At 39.0% G+C, this 25,306-nt stretch overlaps 1 protein-coding gene across 5 annotated transcripts in view; it reads left to right on the top strand.

Annotated features, from left to right (window-relative positions):
• Positions 1 to 25,306, top strand: part of LOC136831429 (uncharacterized) — a 148,424-nt gene that overhangs the window by 39,583 nt on the left and 83,535 nt on the right. For all 5 annotated transcript variants that reach the window (XM_067091884.1, XM_067091882.1, XM_067091880.1 and 2 more), the window contains 4 exons: positions 1,451 to 1,627; positions 11,943 to 12,094; positions 18,896 to 19,080; positions 22,973 to 23,101. In XM_067091884.1, coding sequence (XP_066947985.1) covers positions 1,461 to 1,627; positions 11,943 to 12,094; positions 18,896 to 19,080; positions 22,973 to 23,101 — 633 coding nt within the window. In that variant the 5' untranslated portion in view covers positions 1,451 to 1,460. The remainder of the gene's footprint in view (positions 1 to 1,450; positions 1,628 to 11,942; positions 12,095 to 18,895; positions 19,081 to 22,972; positions 23,102 to 25,306) is intronic.

The following is a 25,306-nucleotide window of genomic DNA, read 5'->3' as shown; positions in this document are numbered from 1 at the left end:
ACGTATTGCCCTCGTGGACTTCTAACTTGGGACACACTCAGAATTAAGAGAGGAGTTTGCCTTCTTTTTAGTAAAGCTAAGGATGTCATAGTAACCTCTACCTCTTTAGCTTGCATACATTTTATGGCTCGTAAGTCCATTCTGCCTTTGAACTATTGGGAATGTAACCGTTCTTCGTTTCTCACTATTTTTAATGGAAGTTAAACAGTGTTGAATCTTTCAGTGCCTTGAGATCATTTCTAGTGACTGGCATGGTTTCACAGAAGGAAGCATAGGGTTGTTTTTTCCTACTGTCTCTTCCCCTTGTAATAAGGCGTCGAGCTTTTTGCAGAGCCAGGAGGTACATTGTACCTGAAGCACCCACCACTCTCAGTGGATGGGTTGTGGTTTTATCTCATTGTAGGTGACAATGTTGTCTGGTTTTTATTTTGGTGCTATGCCCAGGGCAAGGGTGAGCACCTATCATGCTTTGCTAGCATCGGAGTACTTCCTTCGCTGCAAAGTTCCCACTAAGTAGGAGGCGACCCATGACTATACCGCAACGCCACTACGAGTTAAGATGAGCACCTACCAGAGGCAGTATCCCAGTAGCTCTCTTAGCTGATAAGTAAGGACAAGCATTGGTTTTCAATGCTAGCAGTTTTTTCTGTTTTCAAATTCATTACATAATGTTTTTGGAGTAGAATGTCCATGTATCCCACCTCCTATCAATGTGGAATCAGCTATGTAATTACTTGGTAAGTTACTTATATAAAAATAACATTTTTATAATAAAATGGTTTTATATATACTTTCCAAGTAATTACATGATCGGAGCCCACCCTCCTCCCCACTGATGGACTTAAGGCATGAACAGATTGAGGTTATCTGCTAAAGTCATTCCTAATATTCCTGCTATTGGGAGGAACTGGTCACCTACACAGACTTGCAAAGTGTTTCTCACAAAATTTTGAATTCAAGCTGCCATGAACTAATAGCTATGTAATTACTTGTAAGTATATGCAAAACTTTATTTTATTATAAAAATGTCATTTTTCTTAGATAAGCAGATCTTAGATAAACAAATCTGAAGTCTATGTACCAAATCCCACTAAATATCTCTGCTTTTGGTCTATAGGATGAAAAAAGTTGAAAGTTCAGCCAAGTCAGTGGCTGGAATGCCCCAAAGTCATCACACACTCTAATGACCTTGTAAATAAGTTTCATAAACCGAACTAGCTTTTACTTGAAGAACACTCCTTACAAAGTCTCTAGATTTAAAAAGTTGCAGTTTTACTGGTAACTTATTGCTTTTAAAGTTAGAAGGCGCTTGGTCAAGATGTTTTATGTATTTTTGAACAGTTTTTTTATTGAGTTTCCCATAAAGCCTCCTGAGCATTTTATGGGTTGATATGTACTATAGCAGCTACCCTATACAAATATTATTTTTGTTTGTGTATTTTTGTTTCAGGTCATTCATCATGGTAGGAGAAGAGTTAGAGACCATTGTCACAAGTCTTTGTGCAAACCAGAAATTAGAGAGAGATCGAGCAGTTGCAGAACTTGGCTTGAAGATAAAATCACTACCACCTGGAGTTATTGAGAGTTTAGAGAAGACTTTATTGGAAATTATACTGGATCCTAAAAGGTATATGCTCCTTCTTATGAACATGATGTATTGTATTTTTTAAAATTTGGCCATTGTTCATTAAATGGAATTGATTTAATGATGTGTAAAGTAAATGGCATGATTAATTGAAATGGCAGCTTATCTATTACCTACTCTTTTAGTTACAATTATACCCCAAATAGACAACATTAGATCTAAAATTCAGCTACCATATCATGATATACAAATCACAAACATATTAGCTTCTTAATAATCGGGAATTGAATACATGAAATATAACTTCATTAGTTTCTAAATGAAGTACTGTATAGTACAGGGCACCCCCAAGTTTCAGTGGCACCGACTTACGGCATTCCGATCTTACAGCACTTTTTCAAATACATTTATCAAGAATAAGTATCTAGTTACAGTGCTGCAATCAAGTTACGACGCTGTAAGTGCCATCAAAGTGCCCGTTAACAGCGCTTATGGCGCCCATTAATTAATAAGAACCAACTTACAATGCACCACTAGTGTGGAACCCCACCGTAATTTGGGGACTGCCTTTACTGAAATTATACTTAGATCACAATAAATCCCAACTCAAATACTGAACTTCTGTACTGTTATACTGAAATTATTAATATAATGTAATCATATCATTATACTGTAGTAAGTAGTCAGCAAATGATTGGTGGTCATATTTTAATAACTCAAAGCCTAATACTATGAGATTAATGAAAACTATCAAACACTGGGGAGATGTATTCCTTTACAGATAGAATAAAAAGTGCAAAAGTATGTTAGTCATAAGATTTAAGAACTGTATATTTGTTTTACCCCAGGCCCATCTCTTTATGATAGCTTTAAACACTCTTGGACAAAGAATAAGAGGAGTTTCCACATTTTTGCCTACTCATCTGGGTTACAAAGTCCTTCCAGTGTTGATACACTAACTCCAGGGAATCTGTCAGCTCAAGCACAACTTTAATTTTCCTTTCCTGATTTTCAGTTTTGTATTCTGTAAGCTTTTGAGTTCACATTTTGATTTTCAATTAATTTCTTTTTGTTTTAAATGTCCTCTTGGCAAAGACAGTTGTAATAGTTAACAGTAAGCATCTGTCAGAATGGGTGATAGTTCTCCTTTCAAAGAGAAAGATAGAATACCAGTTTGTGTTTGGTATTCTAAAGGTGCAGGTCTTTGTGGCCATTTATTTTCCCGGCTCTGTACAGTATTTTATTTCATTCTTTTTTAACCAGCTACTGAGCTTGCAGGTTACAGAAATACAGTATTTTTAAATAAAAGGTGTTGCTAGAGGATTAATTTTGTAAATTAATTTTTTCTTATCTTTCTCTGGGCAACTTCACTGCTTTTTGTGTGTCTTGCTTTTGACTGCTGCACCACATTAATTTACCGTGGCTCTTTGCATATCCTTTCATGTTTTCGTTAGCATTTAGCTTAGCTTAAATCATTCCTGTATTTATTTTTTGATGATTCAAAGAAGATGTATTGGAGCTACTGACAGATAGTGCAGCAGTTTCATGTCTAATATTGAACAAGACCCAGAGGACAGTTATGTACAGTATATATGATGTGGTTTGTGAAGTGCATGTAAATTTGTCTTATGATCAGACCAATTTTATAATAGGTGCCTCTAGGAACATTCTCATGTTTCTGATTGGGGCATGCTCTTAACAGCAGAAATTAATAATTACTCTTATTGCAATACACTCCCTGAACACCTGAATTAGCCCTGGTCACTGACCAGCCCAAACTGTATCCCCATAATTTTACTCACAAAGTGGGTAATTAACTGTCAGCGTTAGCAACACTACAGGTAAAATCTTGTCAAATGAGTTACCTGAGGTACCATTGACAACGCTGCTACAAATACCGGCCGACAGAGGCCGACATCCCCAATTGTTATTTGTTCGCCGTGCTGTGTGGGTGTGTCCCACATCAGGCAAACTTTTGGTCATTTAGCCCGACCCCTATTTAAAGAATTTGGGTACCAGATTACGACTTTGAACTGTTTTCAAAGCCTTTTCTCCTGTATTTATGCTTTATTGACTGGATTTGGAAATTCCCCTGGTTTTGACTTTGGATCGGTACTTTGGCCTCGATATGGTTAAGTCAGACCAGAAGACATTGCTGTCTGCTAGCGCCGCTGCTTCCACTTCATCTACAGCTTCGATGACTGAGCCTTCTACTGCTGGAGATGCTGCCGCTCATCGGTCCTGCACATCCTGCAAGCATAGGATGAGAACCCTCAAACAAAATCGACATTCCGTTTGTATTTTATGCAGGAAGGTTCGGTGTAGAATCAGTCAGAGATGTGACGAGTGTAAGTCTTGGTCAGTAGATCAAATGGAGGATTATATGAAACAGAAAATCCTTAGCCTCGAAGAATAAGTGCAGGTAAGGATCAGCTGTAGGGTTACAATCAGTAGATAAGGAAGTGTTAGATTCAGAGTTATTCAAGATAGATTCAGAGTTATTCAAGAAGTTAGAAGACAGGCTATTATCCAGTATGTCTAGCCTATTTTCTAGCCTGATGAGTAAGTTAACTGAGAATAGAGATAGTGGTAGTAGTAGCATAGTTGATTCTAATCGTTCTTTTTCAGCCCCCCTGCCTGTTCCAGAACCAGCCCTAACGGGTGCCGGGGGACATGGAGAACCGCAAGTCTCAAAGGTAGGTTCTGCCCTCCCCCTCCCCCCCACGGCACAGAGCAGGCAGTGTTGGCAGCAGATTCCCCCCTTCCCACTCGAGGTGTAATTTCTGAGGTTGATGTAGAGTTAGGTAAGATACAGAAGGGTAGGGAAAATAGGCTAGGAAGTGTTCAGGAAGAGAAGTGGAAGTGCAGTCTTCTTCAGGTTCGGGTTTGATTGGGGTTTCTAGTGTGACGACTTTGTCTTGGGATCCATCTTCGGTTTTATTTCCTGCTTCAAGTTCTTTACAACAGAAGGTTTCTAAGTCTGTGGTTTCGGGTTTGTCGGGTTTTGAAGTGTTGAAGAATGCTCCTTCATCTTCGAAGGTTCCTTTTCTTTCGGTAGATGAGTTTGGTTCGTCTTTCAGTGGTGGTAATTCTGTTGATCAGGTTTTCAATTTGGCTCAATATAATGCAGAATTGTGGGGTTTGTCACAGGGTTATAGATTACTAGTTAGGCAATTTTTCAATCTTGGGTTTTCCAATATCCACGATCACGTCTTGAAGAATTTTCTTCAGTTTGCTAATGATGTCTGTCAAGATTAATCAGAGTTGGTCTCTGAGTTTTTCCTTTATTCTGCTTCCTCTGAGTTTTCCTTTATCCCCGATTTCTTCGAAGCCTTCTTCCACTGTCTTTACACAGTCTTCTTCATCGAGTCACTCTTTGGAGGGCTCTTTGGAGTCTTCTCTCGCTTATCCTGTTTTTCTTTGCCATTAACTCAGCAGAGCATAGAATTTTCATTGGTTCAATCCTGTAATGTTGAAGTTTCGGCTGCTCCCTCTCTCTCTTCGGGGTTGAGGTAAGGTGTACCTTTGGCAGGGCTGTCTTTAGCACCTTACATGGGTCCTGTAGTAATTTTCTCAGGCTTCTGATCTAGATGCTTTACAGGCGGTTGTGGAATCTTCCGCAACTCCGTATTTTCATCCTTTACTGGGTTTAAAACGTAATTTGTCCACCACGGTTCTTGCGGATGCTATGGCGGTTGGCGTTTCGTCTGCACCATCGTTGAGTGTATCAGTACTGATGGTGTCCTCAGCCTCTCCTTTCACTAGAGTAGCTGGTAATTTTCCTTCTTCGATCCCCATTGGTTCTGCAGCTCGTAGCTTGTCCTGAGAAACACCTTTGAGTACTGGACCAGTTAGTATGTTCACCTGTCCAACGTCGGCAATAGGTGCTCCGGTGGTGATCCGAGTGTGACTTCTTTCTTTTTCTCTCCTTCTTCTACTTCTTTCTCAACTTTTCCTACAGCTATTTCTGGTCTTCCTTCTAAGGTGTTCAATGTGGGTTTGGCTTTGGTTCTGGGTTATCAGGGAGTTCTTCCTTCCTCTCCCTTAATCAGCGTGACTTCAGCTCCGGATACCCATCCTGGTGCGGCGTTGGTTCATCTGGCGTTGGGTGGATCAGTTGTTGCGGCCTCTCCACTCACGGGTAGGCATGTGTCGCCCAGGTGTGTTCAGCCCAGGTGTTATGTCATCGTTGCTGGGTGGTGTGGGGTTTGCGTAGTCGAGTGCGACTGACTCAAGAGTTTTGTCCTAGGCTTTAGTTGGTACAGGGTTTGCCCAACCGGGTTACGGTTGGCTCAGGTCGATCGGGTCAGGTATGCCAGGTGTTGGTCTCGCACATCCAGATGTAGTGAGTTCTAGGTTGTCGGGTGGAGCTCTTGCGGGTGTTTAGTCTGTCTCTTTTCCTGTCCCGGTTCAGTCAGACCAGTCTGACAGAGAATGCTCTTTTGAAGAAGAGGAGCCGGTACCAGATATAGGTTTTTTTCTCCAGCGAATGAAAGTGAGTATAAGCAGGTGGTGGACTTTATCCATTCTCTCTATCTGCAGTCCAGACCCCTGAGGAACCTACACAACCAAACCAAGCAATGTTTGAATTGTATGCAACTAAACCAGTAGTCTCCCAAGCATCAGGTAAACTGGTCTGGTTTGGCCAAGTCGAGCAGGCTTTGAAGGAGGCGGACTCTAAGTTAGCTTCTCTTATCGGGTCGGGTAGACAGGATTCAACCTTGCTTCCTAATTGGAAGGGTTTCAATAGGGCAGTGGGTAACCCTTCTGCCGGTGTCAGAGTTCCTCTCAACGAATCTGTTGAGGCTCTTCTCTCTTGGGTTCCTTCGTGGAATCGTTTGGTAGCAGTTATATCTTGTGAGGCTTGTATGTTGGAGGACACTTTTCGCAGCCAGTCTGAGGCCTTGTCTGACTCTATGTGGATGTTTTCTGGGTTGATGGGGTTTCTCAAACAAGATGGATATACTCCCTCTGATCCTGTTCTGTTTGACATCCTCATCACTTCGGTTTCGATGGGGTTGGCATACCAGGTTAACATTTCGGCTGGCTGTACAACATTCTTTGGCAAGAAGAGGAGGGACTTCTTTTTAAATTATCTTCTGCCTCACTGTCCAGGCATACATAAGAGGGTTCTGTTGAGGGTGCCTTTTGCGCTCTGCAACAGTCTTTTGAGAGAGGAGGATGTCTCCTCCATGGTCAATTTCGTGTCATCGTCATCAGCAGTGTGGCTGCTCAGGGTTCAGGTGATGTGGCCAGTATGACGAACTTTGTTGGTTCTAACTCATGTCTCCGGTGTCGGCAATTATGCATCATCGAGGGTATAGAATGTTGAAGTATCTCGCCCTTGGCTGATCCTTGCCTCCTCTCTAGAGGAGCTAGTAAGGGCGAGGGAATTCTTATTGAATCTATGCAAGATACTAGGAATTTGTCTAAACTTTCTAAGAATTGCCTAGTTCCAACACAATCTATAACTTTTCAGGGATGAGGATTCTCTCTCTTTCTTTGAGGGTTTTTTCCCCAACCCTGGAGAGGATCCAGTTGGTCCTTCAGGAAGTAGAGATGTTCCTGTCCAACAGGGAACAGCCGGTACCAGCTTGGAGAAGCCTCTTAGGGAGAGTGTCTTCTCTCTCTCTCTTTTAATTCCAGGGTCTTGTCTCCGGATGCGTTTCTCATCAGGTATGTCTCAGGAATCGCTGGGACTTCCACATCGAGATTGCAGTTATAGTCTGTAGCGATTCTTGCCTGTCGGATCTTCTGGGGGGGTCAGAAGAAGTGCATCTGACACCTGGAAGGTTTTCGACTCCCCTCTTCCCGACGTTCATCTGTACTCAGATGCATCAGATCAAAGTTGGGGAGCAACCTTGGAGGAAACCCAGGCTTCAGGCCTCTGGAGGGATCGGGAAGTGAAGGCTATAAAGGAAGCCCTCAGGTGTTTTTCAGTCCTAGTGCGCAGCAGAGTAGTGGCTCTGTTTTGCGACAACATAACTACCTAGTTTTATAGAGAACTTGGGGGTGAACAAGATCAGCAGAACTCAATACTATAACACAGAGAGTCCTGAGAAGGTGCGAAGAACGGAAAGTGTCTCTTCTTCCCCAGCATGTATCGAGTAGTCTCAACGCACTGGCTGACTCGTTAAGTCGCTTTCGTGAGGTATTGGGGGAGAATGGACTTTGGCTTAGGAAGTAGTATGTCAGTAGTGGCCAGCGTCTGTGGACTTTTTTGTGACAAGATTAAACTATCGTCTTCCAGTTTATTGCTCACTAGTGGTGGACCCCATGTCGATAGGCACTGTTGCAATGTTACTAAATTGGAATCACATGCAGGTGTACGCTTTCTGCCATTCGGTCACATTCCTCAGGTAATCAGGAAATTGTGGGAGGGTGTCAAAACGCCTGTGACTCTAGCTCCTTGCTGGCCCTGACGCCCTTGGTTTCCAGAACTCAAAGCTCCTTACAGTAGCTCTGATGTTCCTTCCCATGCAAAGATCCTCTCAGACAACTGCATTTTCACCATTATCATCAAACCCTTGAGTGCTTAATCTAGTTGCAAGGCGACTGCTGAGCGAGCAGCTAGACAGACTGGACTCTCGAAAGCTGTGTCCAGACAGTTTTCTTTCAGCTTGAGAAAGTCACCCCGTAAACTTTACCAGGTCAGCTGGACAACGTATAGAAGTTGGTGTCGTTAGGAAGGTCATTCCATCTCTAGACCTTCCATAGCCAAAATAGCTGATTTTCTTTTATTCCTTAGGAAAGTCAAGGTTCTTTTGTATTCGGTTATTGCTGGCTAAGGAAAGTCAAGGTTCTTTTGTATTCGGTTATTGCTGGCTACCACTCAACGCTTAGCAGTACATGTAGTTTCCATCTTCCTGAAAATTTCTAGTAGTAAGATCATCCATAATTTATTATGTTCCTTTAAGATTAAACATCCTATCTTGCCAACTCGGGCTCCTCCGTGGAATTTGTCGGAAGTTCTAACTTTAAGACAACTGACTAAGAAGGTGCTTTTTCTTATGGCTTTAGCTACAACTAGAAGGGTTGGCGAGCTTCAAGCAGCTTCTAGGCTGGTTTCCTAGTCAGGAAATGATATATATTTGTCTCTTCTCGGGAATTTGTGGCGAAGACGGAGTCAGAGGTTAACCCTCTGCCTCGTTCGGTTAGGGTTCTTTATCTGCAAGAGTTCGTTACTGGCTAACCAGCAGAGATGTTCTTTATATCATTGCGAGCATTAAGTCTATTTATCAAAGGTTGAGAAACTCCGTCCATGTCAGCGTACACTTCTCGTCTCTCCACGGAATCCTTTCCGTACACTGTCAAAGAATGCGATTAGTTACTTTCTGAGGGAGATGATTTCCCAGGCTTCTCAGGGTTCTTCTTCGTCACCTTCAAGCTCTGTATTACCCCGAGCGCACGGTATTTGGAGTTGGCCACTTCATCTTCATTTCTAAGGAATTGTTCAGTGTCTTCTATTCTGGAGGCGGCTACTCGGAAGTCCATCTCAACGTTTACTTCCTTTTACTTAAGAGACGTTCAATTCACCTCGTCGGAGGGTTATTCTCTTAGTCCATGTGTAGCGGCTAACTCTATTATCTAGGGTGCGTTCATTTAGTTTAGGTGGTATTCTCTTAGTGAGGAACTTCTTAGGTTAACCAGATAGAGGAATTCCTTTTAGTCTAGAATCCTAGGCATCAGTAATAGTATAATCACATGAACTTAGGTTTAGTACGTTTTAAGTATCTTAGTCTTTGATAATTTCCTTACGAGAGTCCAAGGGGGTTCTCTAGTAGGCTGGGCTCTTTTGTCGGCACTGAGATACTTCTTCACTTGTCGATCATCGATTCGTCGGGCCTTATCCGCACCAGAGGATCAGCGGCTCTACACTGCTTCATTCCCCTCCATACATGAGAGGCTCTGAATAGCTACATGGGAGGTTCGTACTCCTCCATATATGAGAGGTTCTGAAGAGCCACATGGGAGGTCAACAGATGACAGTACTGACATGACTGATGATCAAAGTACTCTCCAGCATGTCTCTTCGCCAAAAGCATCGATTGATATGGTGAGTGTATGACTAAACAGATATCCTATGCAGAGCAGATCTGTGAGCTACCATCTCTGCAGTTGTAGAAAGGGTGCGTGCCACAACTTAGATGGGTCTCCCGGAGGGACAGTGGCTCTGCACTCTGCTTCATTCCCCTCCATACGTGAGAGGCTCTGAATAGCCGCATGGGAGGCTCATCGCACTCCTCCATGCGAGAGGTTTGAAGAGCGACATGGGAGGTTGACAGACTGAGACAGTACTGACCTGAATGTCGATCAAAGTACTCTCCAGCATGTCTCTTCACCGAAAGCATTGATTGATATGGTGACATACATGTACACATACATTCACACATAGTAGGTTGATAATGAGTTACCTGCTTCTTCTCCATTGACAGGTTGGGCTGAATTAGATTGATCCCACCTCCATTAAAGTTTTGTTAATCGGGCTAATTCAGGTGTTCAGGGAGTGTATTGCAATATGAAGTTTTCATAATAAAATTAATATTGTAATACTTACCTGAATGCCTGAATGATTCGCACCCTCCTCCCCACTTCAATTTTTGATAGTGAGTGACTCAATTGGGGATGTCAGCCTCTGTCAGCCGATATTTGCAGCAGCGTTGTCGATGGTACCTCAGGTAACTTATTTGACAAGATTTTACCTGTAGCATTAGTAACGCAGACAGTTAATTACCCACTTTGTGGGTAAAATTATGAGGATATAGTTCGGGCTGGTCAGTGACCAGGGCTAATTCAGGTGTTCAGGTAAGTATTACAGTATTAGTTTTATTATGAAAACTTCATTTCTGCTATACACAAACAAAATAAAGTGAATTTGCATAAGCTTTTAAAGATTCTATCTGATGTTTTAGATTTGTCTTTAGACTTTAATGTACAAAGTCCTCCCCCATCTCACCAAAGTAAATCATCACCTTCTAGATAGTTGGAGGTTTTTGTTGTGGACAAGAAAGTACTCCTCCACTTGCATTAAGTGTAGGCCTGATTTGCATGTATACAGTGTTAATTAATGCTGGCAACAAAGAGCTCATACATACTTCATATGTTGCATCTACTATTCGAGTAGATGTGTCTGTTACCAGTGCAGGTAGTCCCCGGTTATCGGCAGTGGTTCTGTTCTGACGGCATGTCGATAACGGAAAATCGACGATTTTCAGTTATCAGTGCCTCTGTTAGGTGTGTATCAGCGCCAATACCCAATTATCAGTGCCGATAAGCAGATATTGATGATTTTCAGCACTGAAAGTTGCCGATTTTCGTTGCTAGACAAGTGCTGTAAAACCGGATCGCCGGTATTCAGATTTTGTGGTTCGGTTTTGCGCCGAAAGTTTTTGTTATTAGTTATATTGTTAGTGGTTGTTAACTTTATACTAACTATTCATGATGTCAGACTCTCTAGTTCTTCTAGTGTTCAGTATTGCTCCGAAGGATATAAGACTAGGTTAGTTAAGATTGCTTATGACTCATACTAAGTGTGTTAAATGTAGGGGGCAGGAGTGTAATAAAGATCTTACTTGTTCTGAATGTCAGGTTTGGGATGATCAAAAGTGGAAAGTATTGAAATCTCACTTAGTTCACTTAGAGAGGGATAGAAAGAGGAAGGCAGCCCTTAGAGCTGAAAATAGGGTTGGTTTGGAGCCTATTCCTTCTCCTTTTATGATAGAAGATATCACTATTTCTTCTCCTCAAATCCCTGCTGTCTCCCATCCTCAGCCCTCCTACTTCTTTGCCTCATACTCCTTTACCAGGTTCCTGTGCTTCCAATCTTGATGCCATTGCCAGCCTCTTCAAAAACTGTGAATTCTTGCTGAAACACATTCAGTTTTTTAATCTGCTGTTATTATATCAAACAAATTATCTCCCTCATATCTCTTATGACCTTCCAAAAATGTTCTAACCTGCATTTTCTTTATTCTTCTGATGTTATTACTAACCCATTCCTCCTTTTATTGGGTGTTTTTCTCACACTTTTCACCCATGGGTAGGAATTGATATGTGATTAAAAGATGTATATAAAAAGATGTTTCAAATTATTATCAGATTGCTATCAGATCACTATCAAATTACTCAGATGATTACTATCTGTAGTATTTCCATGGCGATACTACACAGTTGATGGTGTTGGTGTAATTTGTGGTCAGGCTTCTGTCATTAGTTGGCATGGGCCATGAGATGCCACAGAAATTAGTGGTGGCTTCAAGTACGGGCGTGATGTATTTCCTCTCTTCACTCTTTAAATTATTATAATTAAACTTTCAGATTTAAAGTAAGTGATAGACATTTGATGTTATTGTTTCAGTCCATGGGAAAGCAAACATGGGTCTCTTCTGGGTGTACGTCTCATAATACTTACATTAGAACCGGATGTGGATGGCCAATTTCATTCAGATGTTCGACAGGCAGGATTGAAGATGCTCACTGATCTTGAAGTTCGTGTGAGGCAGGCAGCAGGTATGTCAAAGTATGTTTGTTAATATTAATGATAATTTGGAATTTGCCGACATATTACCCAAGGTAATTGTGTTGTTCTCACTTGTCAACCTTTGATTATTCAAGAAATTATTCCTCCTAGTAAAGACAGGCAAAGTCTTATGACTTTGTAGCATATTCCTTGGGATTTGGAATTAAGTCTAAAAACTTTTCAACAGTTTCTGAATATTATATAACACAGTAAAAGCTTTTAATAACAATTTACAGTGTATATTTCGTAGGTATACAAACCTGAGCCTTTTATATAGGGGTCTCTTTCAGTGTGAGCTGGAAAACGGTCAAAACTTAGTAACAAGGTAGTTAACCAGATGGTTAACAGGTGGAGATGAGGAGTGATTTAGGCGAGTATCCCTCAGTCACTGACTGTTGCCTTCACTTCTCCTATGGCTGCAAAATGAGCAGGGTGATTGAGGTGGGACTAAATATCAAAGGGTCTTGTTTGTATACCTATGGAAAATACAAATTGTTATTCAAAATTTATTTGTTTCTACAGAAATACAGACCATGGCCATTTACATAGGGAACTTACTCCTTAGGAGGGAGGTCAGCCCTTACAAATGACTCGAGTTGAAAGCCACCATGGGATTGCCTCAATCCCAGTTGCCTTGCTGTCAGTGAAAAGCATGGCTCCTGTAACCCCCCTACCAGTCAAGTCTGGCAAAAAAAGTTGGCCAGAGTAGTAGGGGCCCTGGCCCAGAGTGCCTCTTCTAAAGCAAGAAGGGATCACTCAAGTTAGGAATGCTTTGGAGAACCTTGTTGTCTCCCATAAGAGACCTCATGTTTTAAGGCAATTGTGTTCTGGCTGTTACAAGTAAAGGGTTTAGTACTAAGCTCTACCATGCTATCTTTTCCCCCTTGTTATAGGGGAGAGGATGAGGGCATGCTTCCCTTTCCCAGATAAAGAATGTATACATGATGTGTATTCACCTGTAACTCGTTTGACTTCAGCATGTACTTCAGCCCAGACCCTGCTCCAAGGGGAATAAGGGGAAGAAAATCCAGTCATTCCTTTTTCACACCTGTGAGACTGACACTGGATCAAGGTACATTGGATGAGATACTACCTTGTCTGAATCTGGAGGGTAGGTGACTACACAACTTGCTGGGCAGCCACCGCAGGTACCAAGGAGATGCCTAGCGACCTGTGGATGACATCCAAACTTCCTCCGGACTGCCCCACTCCAGGTTATTCTGCCTTTTCTAATGTATTGCAGTTAACCTGGAAATATCTCCCATGTCAAAAAATTCTACTTTCCTCTGAAAACAATGCTGTTTTTAGTTCTCATTAATGCCTTTGGGTTTACTCAAGGTATAATATTTTGGGTGTTACATATTTAGCATTCATACAGTTATCACTATGTTTGTGTTCTCTGCGTTAACCAAGCACTCCTAAGTCTTTGATCAGAGGTTTGCTGTTTTTTTGCCTTATTACTTCCTAAAAATAAATCAATACTGCCTTCATGGGCTATAATACATCTATTCTTACTTTGTAGCTCAAGTTTTTAACTTAATTTTCCTAGCTTCTATTTATTTCAGTTTAAAAACTATCAGTTTGATCCCTGGCTACTGAGTCTGTAATTACACAGGCCTTTTCTTATTTTTTTCTTTTATTATCCCCCTACCTTCTCTTTTGCTACTCAAAGCAAGTTTTACCATTACATAGAATATCTGCTAATCAAATTTCTGTTTGATATCTTTGTTTTCCATCGTCACCCTTCTCTGTTCATCAGCTTTTTTTCTGTACTTTCTGGGATTGCTTGCAGTAGTTTGTGCACCACTACTTTCTTCTAAAGGTTCACCACTGTGTGACTTATTACACTTATCCCTAATGCATTCAACTATTTCTTTGTTTTTCCTTCAGAGATCCTTTTTCTGTTTTATTAATCTCAAAACCTAGCCATAAACTGAAAAGCAAAAACAGGAAAGAAAGGCAAGTACAGTCAACCCCTGGGATTTGTGGGGGATAGGGATCACAACACCCCCCTGGGAATGGCTAAAATCCGCAAGTAGCCTAATTGACACCCCTCAAAAAATGTCTTTAACTTACTATTTTAACAGTTCAAATACCAAACCCCCCCCCCTCCTCAAAAAATGCTTATAACTGCCTATTTTAATAGTTTTATCATAAAAAATGTTTTTAGTCATGAAAATGGTATGAAAATGCATTAATACTTAAGGGACGGGCTAAATACATATATCTAACACCCCAGACCGGGCAAACTTTAAGGTTGGCCAATTTAAGAAAAAACACATCAATGGAAAGAGGAAGATATGCAAATGCACATGGTGTAAGAAAAAAAATTATATAAATTTTTCCCTACCTTCCATGGGAAGTTGAAAGTGACTTCTGTATTTACAACCCTGTGTGGGGCCTCTTTTACAAGACATTCATAAAAATATGTTAATTTTACCAATTTATGCATGTTTTTTCTAATAATTTATTTTATTTTGTAAAATTATAATTACAGCTTACACAACATTATAACAGATAAGAACTCAAATCAGTAACAAATTCTCAGTATTTTTGTTGTAAAATATTTACAAGATTTACTGAAATGAGGAGATGCAGTAACTTTTTTGTGAGGCATACATGTTTTTTCTAATATTTCTTTGCACTTTTCTTTGCAAAATTACAATTATAGCTGACATACTATCATAAAAAATAAGAACTAAAACCAACAGCTACCCCTGGGAATATTTACGAGCAAATAAATAAAAAGACGTCCTGGAGCTGCAAAGAGGCAGTAAATCCTCCTCTGAAATCTCAAGGTATCCTGATCGATACCTCTCTCGTGCCAAGGTAATAAGTTGCCATAAGTCATTTATGGACCATTGAAGTGCTGTGAACCTCATTCCCACTAATGTATTCAAACAGTATGGTGCATGCTCATATTAGGATTCCTATTCATCACCCAAAACCTGTTAGAGATACTGTACTCATATGTATGAGGATTCCCATCCATTAAGGGTTAATTAGTGAATATTTCTCTATGAAAAATTCCATGAATAAGCAGATTTTCTGCAAATAATGTGGACATGCCGTACGTTCCACGGAAAAATCCATGAATCAGTGAAGTTGCAAATCCTGAAATGGCGGGGTCCACTATACTATATATACACTTAAAAGATTGTTTAGTAAAATAATACACATTGACTTGACATAACAAAAAGTCATTTATGTAAGTTAATAATTAGATTTACTGAAAATATACAAATACAGGGAGTCCCCGGTTGATGAAGGGAGTTCTGTTTTTACACTGCTTCGTAAACCGAAAAATTGTGAAAATTGTCAAAAATCCTAAGAAAACCTTACTTTTAATGCTTTGGGTGTATTGAAAACAATATAAACTGCATTTTTATTGAGTTTTTCATCAAAAAACCTCCAAATTTTGATTAGTCTGCCGTTTTAGAGCCATATTTCTTACGTTGGATCGGCGTATGATGCGTCGTAACCCCAGAACATGCGTTGTAAACCGGGAAACAATTTCTGATGAATATATTTGAAAAGCGTCATAACCTCGGAATGTCCTAAGCTGGACCCGTCATAAACCGGGGACTGCCTGTACACAAAATTTTAAATAATTTCTTAGATTGAACCAATATTTTTTTAATTTTCTTTGCAAATTTAAGCACTCATACATTCATTGTTATTATGTGAGATAGCCATCAGGGTTGGAGGATATTGATGGGAATTTTGGGGGAGGTGGACTCGTGAGTAGCAGAGGTGAAAGGTTGATGAAATTTCAGTGACTGATGATGATGTCATCATGGACCTGTGCAAGCATAAGCCAGCTTAAGGAAAACATTTGCACACACACACACACACAAACGGTAGTAGATACGCCCAGTTGGCAATTAGAACCTACTGTAGGTCTGTTTGTCTGCTGAAAAAGAAAAGAATGAACGCTGTCCTTAGAAAGGCAAAAGAAATTCATTTTTGTGCTATGACATACAGAAATTTAAGAAATCCTTATGCTGTCAAGACATGTTGCTTACATGGTCTGTGGCAATGTATAAAATGGTTGAAACCTTGTTTAAATATATAATTCTATGTCTTAACTGATAAATACAATTATATATAATCATATTTTGTTAAGAGACATTAACTTTATCAAAGCTTTGAATAAAATAACCATACACAATAGTACAAGACTGACTTTGATATCCCTACATCCTTTCTAAGAAGAGTTTGTCCTTCCTTCATCCATTTTGCCATTGAAAAACCATTGCCTAATCTTCAAGAAAAACTGAAGTCACTCTTGAGGCAATGAGTTTGTTGCCATGCATAGTAGAGAGTGAACAGAATGTAGTGCCTTACAGAACATTTTCCAAGTGGCTTTTGTGAGGCCAAGATTGAATGATGAGATGAAAAATCTTCCAGTGTCCCATTAGTTTGTGCACACTGTCCATTTTCTGCCAGGTGGTAGGAGTATGAATGTGTCATTGATATTCCATGCCTCTAAAGACAGTTCTTTTATATTGAACCAAATAGAAGTAAGTGGATAGGGTTACAGTATGCAAGGCTCAATATCAGGAGAATGTAATTTTCAAAATTATTACTTTAACTACAGCATTTGTCTCTGGGTTCATCATACTTCAACTACAGCATTTGACTTTGGGTTCATCATCAGCACTTCGTGAATCAATAAAAATTAAATCTAAAAAAAATATATATTTCTGCAATAAATTTGATATCATTCTGAACATGTAATTACTCAGGTCCTTATTCATGCCTTACCAAGCCTCAGTATGAGACTGTAGATCACACTTCTGTGCATCCCTAATGCTGAAGACAGCCTTTCTTTTGCATGTTTGTTATTTTCCAAGATGAGTCAAATTAGAAACTTGTGTTAGGTAATGCAGACCAATATTTGGAAGTTTAAAGGTCTGTCCTTGTAGCAGACTTGCCCTCAAATAGCCAAGGATATGCCAGGTCACGATGCCTAGCACATGGAGAAATTCCACTGTGTTTTGGCAGGGCAGTTAGTAGTTATTTCTGGCAAACTAAGGTTCATGAAAGGTACTTTCAGACTTTTCTAGTCCATGGGGCACATTAACCCTTAAACGCCTACTGGACGTATCATACGTCGACTAAAATTGTCTGTTGGGTGCCAAGTGGACGTTCCGTACGTCGACTACAAAAAATTTCAACCTTTGGTCAACTTTGACTCGACTGAAATGGTCGAAAAACACAATTGTAAGCCAAAACTCTTACATTCTAGTAATATTCAATCATGTACCTTCATTTTGCAACAAATTGGAAGTCTCTAGCACAATATTTTGATTTATGGTGAATTTTTGAAAAAACTTTTTTCTTACGCGCCTCTTGTGATATAACCCGGCGAAAATTTCAGAAATTCTTTCGTCATTTTGTCGTAATTTTGCACTGTTCTATATTAGCTGTTACATAAAGTTTTATATATGAAAATGTGCGCAATTTCATGTACAATACAACAGAAAATAACTCATGGTTGTAGCTTTTATCAGTTTTGAAATATTTTCATATAAATCACGATAACTGCCAAAATTTCAAGCTTCGGTCAACTTTAACTCGACCGAAATGGTAAAAAAACGCAATTATAAGCTAAAACTCTTACATTCTAGTAATATTCAATCGTTTACCTTAATTTTACAATAAATTGGAAGTCTCTAGCACAATATTTCGATTTATGGTGAATTTTTGAAAAAAACATTTTCCTTCGTCTGCTTGCTGTAACTCGGCCAACATCTCAGAAATTCTTTCGTCTCGTTGTCGTAATATTTGCACCGCTTTATATTAGTCGTTACGTAAAGTTTTGTATATGAAAATGTGCGCAATTTCATGTACAATACAACAGAAAATAACTCATGGTTGTAGCTTTTATCAGTTTTGAAATGTTTTCATGTAAATCACGATAAATAGAAAAAATTCGACTTTCGGTCAACTTTAACTCGACCGAAATGGTCGAAAACTGCAATTGTAAGCTAAAACACTTACAGTCTAGTAATATTCAATCAATTAGCTTCATTTTTCAACAAACAGGAAGTCTCTAGCACAATATTTCAATTTATGGTGAATTTTTGAAAAAAATTTTTGTTGTCGTCCAGCGTTCACGAATTCATGCATCATTTTGTGATAATATTTTCTCTGTGTTGCTTTGATCGTTTTACAGTTTATTATATACCAAAATCATTGCAATTTATTGTACAATACAACTAAAAAAAATTAACTCATTAGCTTTAACCGTTGTGCTTACAGCGCGATTTGTATACAATTATATAAGTTTTTTTTTTTTGTCATATATTCCAATATTTATATATGATATTGATATTTTTTCATTTCTGATGGTTGCATACTAAACTTCAGGCAGTGACAAAAAAAAGGAGCCAAAATGAACTCTTAATCTTAAAAACTAAGCGTGCGTGATTTTTGAAAAAACTTTTTCGCGCTAACTCACCGCAACGCCATCACATACGGGAGACATTTTTGTAAATAGAGGCTCGGCGTTTAAGATTTAAAGCAAGTAACCAGAAATACAATTTTGTTCAAGCTGTATAAAAATAACCTCAAAAAAGAAAAATCACAACTCTAGGGTTCTTTAAAAAAAATCTGTAGTATGGAACATCTTTATTATACTGTACTATTTATTTTCTGGTTTTGATTGTTTAGTACTTTGGTAAAGATTATTGAATATATATTTTTATTAAATTTTAATTCACCATGAAAAATACTTCACCTGAAATTACCCAGTAATTAACTGCCTTTCATCTCTTTTATTACAGGGGAAGTTTTAGGAGCACTGTGTCAGAAAGATGGTGGTATTACATATGCCTCTTGTCGGTCAGATGTCTTGGAATTGGTGAGAAGTAATCTTGAAAGACAGGTGACAGATGATGAAGCATCAAGGAGTGAACATGAAAGCACAAGACAGTTAATGGAGAAGTTATCTGCTGGATCAAGAGAAAGGGTAAGTGTTTAGCTATCAGTGACTCAAGTCAAAATTAAACAAGCTGATGATTCGGGGATGAGCTGAGAAGGAAATAAAATTTTGAAAAATAATTTGCATGTGTGAATGTCAGTATTTTATTCTGGTAAGTTATTGATAACAGGTCATACCCGAAATGAAGATAATGGTCAGACAGGTATCTAGAAACTAGCCAAGTGATTCAGTTTCTTCCCACAGTATACAGACAGACCTCTTATTTAACTTATCCTCCACTGCTTGGAACAGTGGTGTTAGTTAAGAAATGATTCTTCAGATGAGAAGTTCAGTCATGAGTTGTTTTCTGGTGAGTTGCCCCCATTAGATGTTGCTCCTTACTCACTTTGTCTTTTAATTATCTTACTTGTTATCTTAGCTGTAATAGACACATCACTGTAGGTGTTAGCTTTGACCAACAATAGCTGTGTTATCTGTCTTGAATGAATGAGTGAAATATAAAATTTAGGCCAAAGGCCAAGCACTGGAACCTATGAGGTCATTTAGTGCTGAAAGGGAAATTGAGAGTGAAAAGGTTTTAAAGGTGTTACAGGAGGAAACCCTTGCAATTGCCATATGGAACAATTGATAGGGTAGGGTGGAAAGTAAGATGGAAGAAAGAGAGTGTGCAGAATACAGTAGAATGAGTGAAAAGTTGCAGCTAGGGGCCAAAGGGATGCTGCAGAGAACCTTAAGCAATGCTTATAGTGTATCGTGAGATGCACTGATGGCACTGTCTCCTACGGTGATCTCATCTTTCTTACTTTGTTTTAAATAAAGCTGTTGTAATTTTGGCTTTTTATTATTTTCATCAAAATACAGTACATTATAGGAATGGAGCACAGACACTTATTAATGTATTAAAATTCAGCTTTTAGTCGACACTGCAGCTTTGGTGACATGGTTATCCACCATCTTTAAAGAAAGAGCTCTCTTTGCCCACAGGGCAAATCATTTTTAACTTTTAGCCTTTGAAACACTTGCCAGGTGAGATTCAAACTGCCAGAAGGTTATTCAAATATCTTATTTGCAAATTGCATGCAAAAATTAACTGAGGGCCAACTTGAACAATCAATAAATAATTTAGAAACATTACTCTATGCTCTATGCAGCTTTCTCATGGCATTCAAGGTGATTGTGATTCTAAGGCTATAATTATCCTCCATAGGAAGCACAGGTGCAAAGACAGGACTTGGTGCAAGGTTAGAAGGAATGGACATGTTTCAGAGGATTAGTGCAAGGATTATGCTCTTTTGCACTGGAACAAAAGGACAAAAAAGACATGGAGGTTGTTCATAATGGTGTTTTTGAAAATTGTGGAGAGGCTCAAAGGATCTAATTATCTGCCTACAATATTAACCTAGATAAGCATTTTGAGGCAGTTGTAATAACCTTTGAAATACTAAGGAGACCTATAATAATAGCTTACTACAGAACTAGACTAATTGTCAGCATGAGGTGATTATTTCCTTTTTCTAATGTATTTACATCTCCAAGTGTTAAAATCCTAAGCATGACCAAGACTGGGCGTTCTTTTGGGATTTCCTTGAAGAAAACAAGTGCCAATACAGTGTACTAAGGATTTGACCCTGGACTTGCCCATCACTAGCCAGCAGCACAGCTTTTTAGCCTCATCACCAAATATTGCTTTTTAGCAAATATGTACCCTGATAGGTAGGAGTGCTCATTTTCTTAATCTGAAGGGCACATCTTGATCGGTGCAGTGGTATATAACACTGGAAATGATTCACAATCTAATGAAGGAGGAATGTGTACTTGAAACCTAGCAAGCACTGCTCATGTTCCTTTGTGTAACACAGGCAGTAAGAATATGTATTGAATGCATTATGTGCTGCAGTGTAGCTGCACATGGACATAGAGGAGGTTGTGGCTGGTGAAACTAACAATCACTGTGGCTTGCTGTGAGCTGACTCAAGACTCTTGGATCAAGCTAGGCTCATCCTACTTTGGTCTCTGAGTGATTTCCAAAAGTTGCTGTACTCTAAAACAATGATATTCTTTGTATGGACAATGAGCATTAATAAAAACAGTTCCTTGTTTCTGCCTATACGATAAGGGGTCTACCCAATGGACAGCTATTTGGTGTAGAGTATGAGTCTGGGACCTATTGTATCTCATCTTCACGCTGCGTGTGGGCATTAGAGTAGAGAATGTACACATGAAAACTTTATGCTCTCCTAAGGAAAGAGAGAGGGAGAGAGATTTTCACAGTTCTGTAGTTGATTTTATCCCATTTGTAATGAGAGATATTGCAGAGGGACAGACAATGAGCAAACCCTTTGGTTATTTTCATCTTTATTGTCCCCGACAATATGGGTTCATCCTAGCCTTTCTTCGAATCAATGGTACTACATCCCATTAATTCAGAAGGCCCTGTTCAGCAGATCAGAGGTTGTGTCTCCTTCCTTTGCTTTTACATTACCAGGAAGAGAGACCCCAAGTGAGACAAACTACCAGTCAGCTCAGAGATATGCCCAGAATCCTCCTACCAATAAGTAAGTCTCCCATATGCAAAGACCAAGGGTTTGTGTATGTGTAGGAACAAATGACAAATTTTTTAAGTATTTATATTTTTCCTAACATTTAAACCTGAGGTCTTTACATAAATGGCCCCACCTCTTCCACCCCTCATTCTGCTACCTAGGACAAAAGGTAAAGTGAATGCTTAAAGACCGAATGGCAGGTCTGCCTCCTCTGCTGTCGGTAGCCAACTACCAATAATAGCCTTGTTTTAAGTTTAATGGCCAGTTCCAGCTTGCACTGAAAGTAGATCCCATATGTGAACACCTCAGGTTTATATGTTAGGAAAAATACAAATTACTTTAAAAATGTGTCATTTTTATGGTCACCTGGGTACCTTACAAGACACTATATATATTTATTAAAAATTTCCTAAAGTCTCTTACACCACATTTTTTTAATATACTCACTGTTTAGTCCAGAAAATCCAGTATTGTCCTTGAGTAAATATCAGCAGAATTTCACACTATCCAGAACAAAGCCATCAGCTCATGAGTATTGCAACCTTAATTTTTTTTTTTTTTTCTTCTAGTCAAAATTGAGGTGCATTTTTGACACTGGGAAATTTGTTAAATACCTTCACTTTGTTACCTAATTAGCACAAACCACACTATCTGATATACCAACACACTAAAAATTACCAAAATGCTAAGAGTACCAAAAAAACAGAAGAAAGCACATTGGAACTATTACTTATTGACACATGGGTAAAGTTTCCCAAACAAGACGAGAATTTTATTAACATACAGCTGGAGAGATATTAAAGCTGGTTAATAACACATACCTGGTTAGGTACTGTGCTATTGTATATTTGCTTATCACCTAAAATGAAGAAGTGGGATGAATTGAAAAAGAGATGGATGGAAAGATTTAATGGCTCACTTTCTAGGTTATTCTCCCATGAAACAGAAGTTGGGATATTTTTCTAAGCTGTTGACAAGTGCAGTAGGCTCACAAAAAGAGAAGCAGTGTTTTAATACCACTTCTCTGTGTTCAGTAAAAGACTGCAGTGGCAGCAATATTCAATGACCCTGAATGTAAGCTATATATGGGTATGGGGCTGTGGTTTGACAGGATTTTCTGTCTTCTGTGTTTCACATCTTTTATTGGCTTTCTGTTCCAAGTGAAAAAGATTTTTGCTTGTTTTATAAGGAAGATTCTTGAATAATAATGATAATACTGTAGTATCATTAATTTCAAGATATCTAAAGTAAAACTCAGGTCAAATTTTGGAATATTTTTGTTTGTTTTAGTAATGTACCATATCTGTATTTTACAGGTAGTGTAATGGTACTGATATACTGTGCATATCTTTAAAATCTTTTCATTTTTTCCACAGAGGAACAGTGGTGATGCTGCCCAGATTTTTCATGATACTGCAGGATGGCGCAACTTGGAGACAAATATGAAATGTTTGGAACATATGATATATGGCAGTGGCCCAAAGTTTCTCCCTTACATTGATCAGGTATGAAGTTGATATTAAATGTGAGCAGTATCTCTGATATTTCCACTGTAATTTTAATTATAAAATTATTTCCAAAATAAAATTAGCTAAGGCACTCTGGACCAGTGATTCAATGAGCCAACCTTTCCAGCTCTTCATCATTTTACTTTGGTGTGTTTCAACCTTCCTACCCTTAGTAGTACACACTTTTCCAAAGAAATTTAGCTGAAGTGGCTTTCTCCCATTTTTCTTTCCCATTTTCATTAACTGCCGCACTTTCACAGGAAGACAGCTGAACACTTCTTTTATGCATTCCAAACTTTGCTTTCTTATATTACTCTTTTATTCCTCAGCTTTTGTAAAACCTCTCTCCTCTTTGTAGCTACAGTCATTTCCTAAAATATTTACAATATCTGTGCAGTTTTAGAAACAATATCCATGTTTAATGGAATACATGATCACCATGATCATTATCACAATTGTAATGTTAGATTTATATATCAGTTCGCCGGGGGTTCCATTCTGACGGTGTGATGATAACCGAAAATCGGTGCTTTTTCAGCGCTCCCCGCAAATGGCGATTTTCAGTTATCGGTGCCAGTATTAGGTATATATCGGCACCAGTACCCAGTTATCAGCGCCGATAAGCAGAATCGGCGATTTTCGTCACTAGACAAGCCCTGGAAAACCGGATCGCCGATAACTGATCCCTGCTGATAACCAGGGACTGCCTGTATGTATATATATATATATATATATATATATATATATATATTATTTATATATAAAGGCAGTCCCCGGTTATTAGCGGGGTTCCGTTTCTGAGGGTGTGGTGATAACCGAAAATCGCTGCTAACTGAAAATCGGCGATTTTCGGCGGTTTTTTGGCAATTTTTGGGGGTTATCGGCGCCTCTGTTAGGTATGTATCGGTGCCATTACCCAATTATCGGCGCCAATAAGCGGAAATCGGTGATTTTCAGCCCCAAAATTGCTGATTTTCGTCATAGACGAGCCCCCATAAAACCGATTGCTGTTAACCAAGCCCAAAAATGGGGACTGCCTGTATATATATATATATATATATATATATATATATATATATATATATATATATATATATATATATATATATATATATATATATATTAACTTTATCACATACACAATTGTTCTGTGCATTAGTAGAATTACTAAGAGGACCTCATTCAAACTGGATGGTATTTAATAGAGTTTTTATTCAAAAAGTTACAAGCTTTCTTGGACAAACAGTCCACATTATCAAGTATCCGTACAATGAGCAAACGCATAGTCCGGCTGTATTTATATCTGTGTGCTGGGTACTTTTAATCCTATAATCGCCTAGCTCTTCCTGTGTGACCTCCACCCCTCTCTTGACCTTGGTCTTTCTCTGATCCCTGGTTCCAGATGTCCGTTTTCCGTATTCTCTTGCGTTTTTTCTTCGTTTCCCTTGCTACTGTGGAGTATATGATTTTTCTAGATATGCTGTCTTCAAAGCCGTTTCGTGTTCCCTGTCATCGTGTTGTTGGCGCAAGTTATGAAGGCGTTCTCTACAACCAGTCTAGATGTTTTGTTGGTGTTCCTGTACAAAAACTCATATTTTCCCAGTCTATTCTGTGATCATTTTCCCAACAGTGTTTGGCAACTGCCGACGCCTGATTATAATGCCTTATGTTCTGCAGATGTTGTTTGCTTCGCTCTTACATGATTTGCCAGTTTCGCCATAGTACCCTTCTTCACAGTCTAGACACGCTGCCATATAAACCCCCTCTAATCTCTTCCCCCTCTACCACTTTTTGTTTCTAACTATTTTATTCCTAATGGTGTTTTTGTAGCTGCCTATCAATTTGAAATTATTTAGCTTCCTGTTGATGGGTGCAATAGAGTTGTTGTCTGGAACTGTAATTATTTTCTTTCCTACCAAATGTTCCTTTTCAATCCTTTCCCTCTCCCCAAAATAGTTTTTCCTTGCTTTGATATGTGCCCACTCCCACCAATACTTAGGGTAGCCTAATCTCCTAAAACTCTCCCTCAGGTAATCCAACTCTTCGTCTAAAAATTCGGGACTGCAAATCCTATAAGCCCTGATGGCCAACCCTGTCATTAATCCTATTTTTATTTCTTTCCTATGACTGGAGAACCTATGTATGTATGAATTGGTGTGTGTCTTCTTCCTATATACCTTGAATTTTAAATTCTCCCCTACC

This window comes from Macrobrachium rosenbergii, chromosome 48 (genome assembly GCF_040412425.1).
Source record: "Macrobrachium rosenbergii isolate ZJJX-2024 chromosome 48, ASM4041242v1, whole genome shotgun sequence".
NCBI lineage: Eukaryota > Metazoa > Arthropoda > Malacostraca > Decapoda > Palaemonidae > Macrobrachium > Macrobrachium rosenbergii.
Note: the sequence above shows the minus strand (reverse complement) of the source record. Positions and strands in the feature narration are given on the sequence as shown.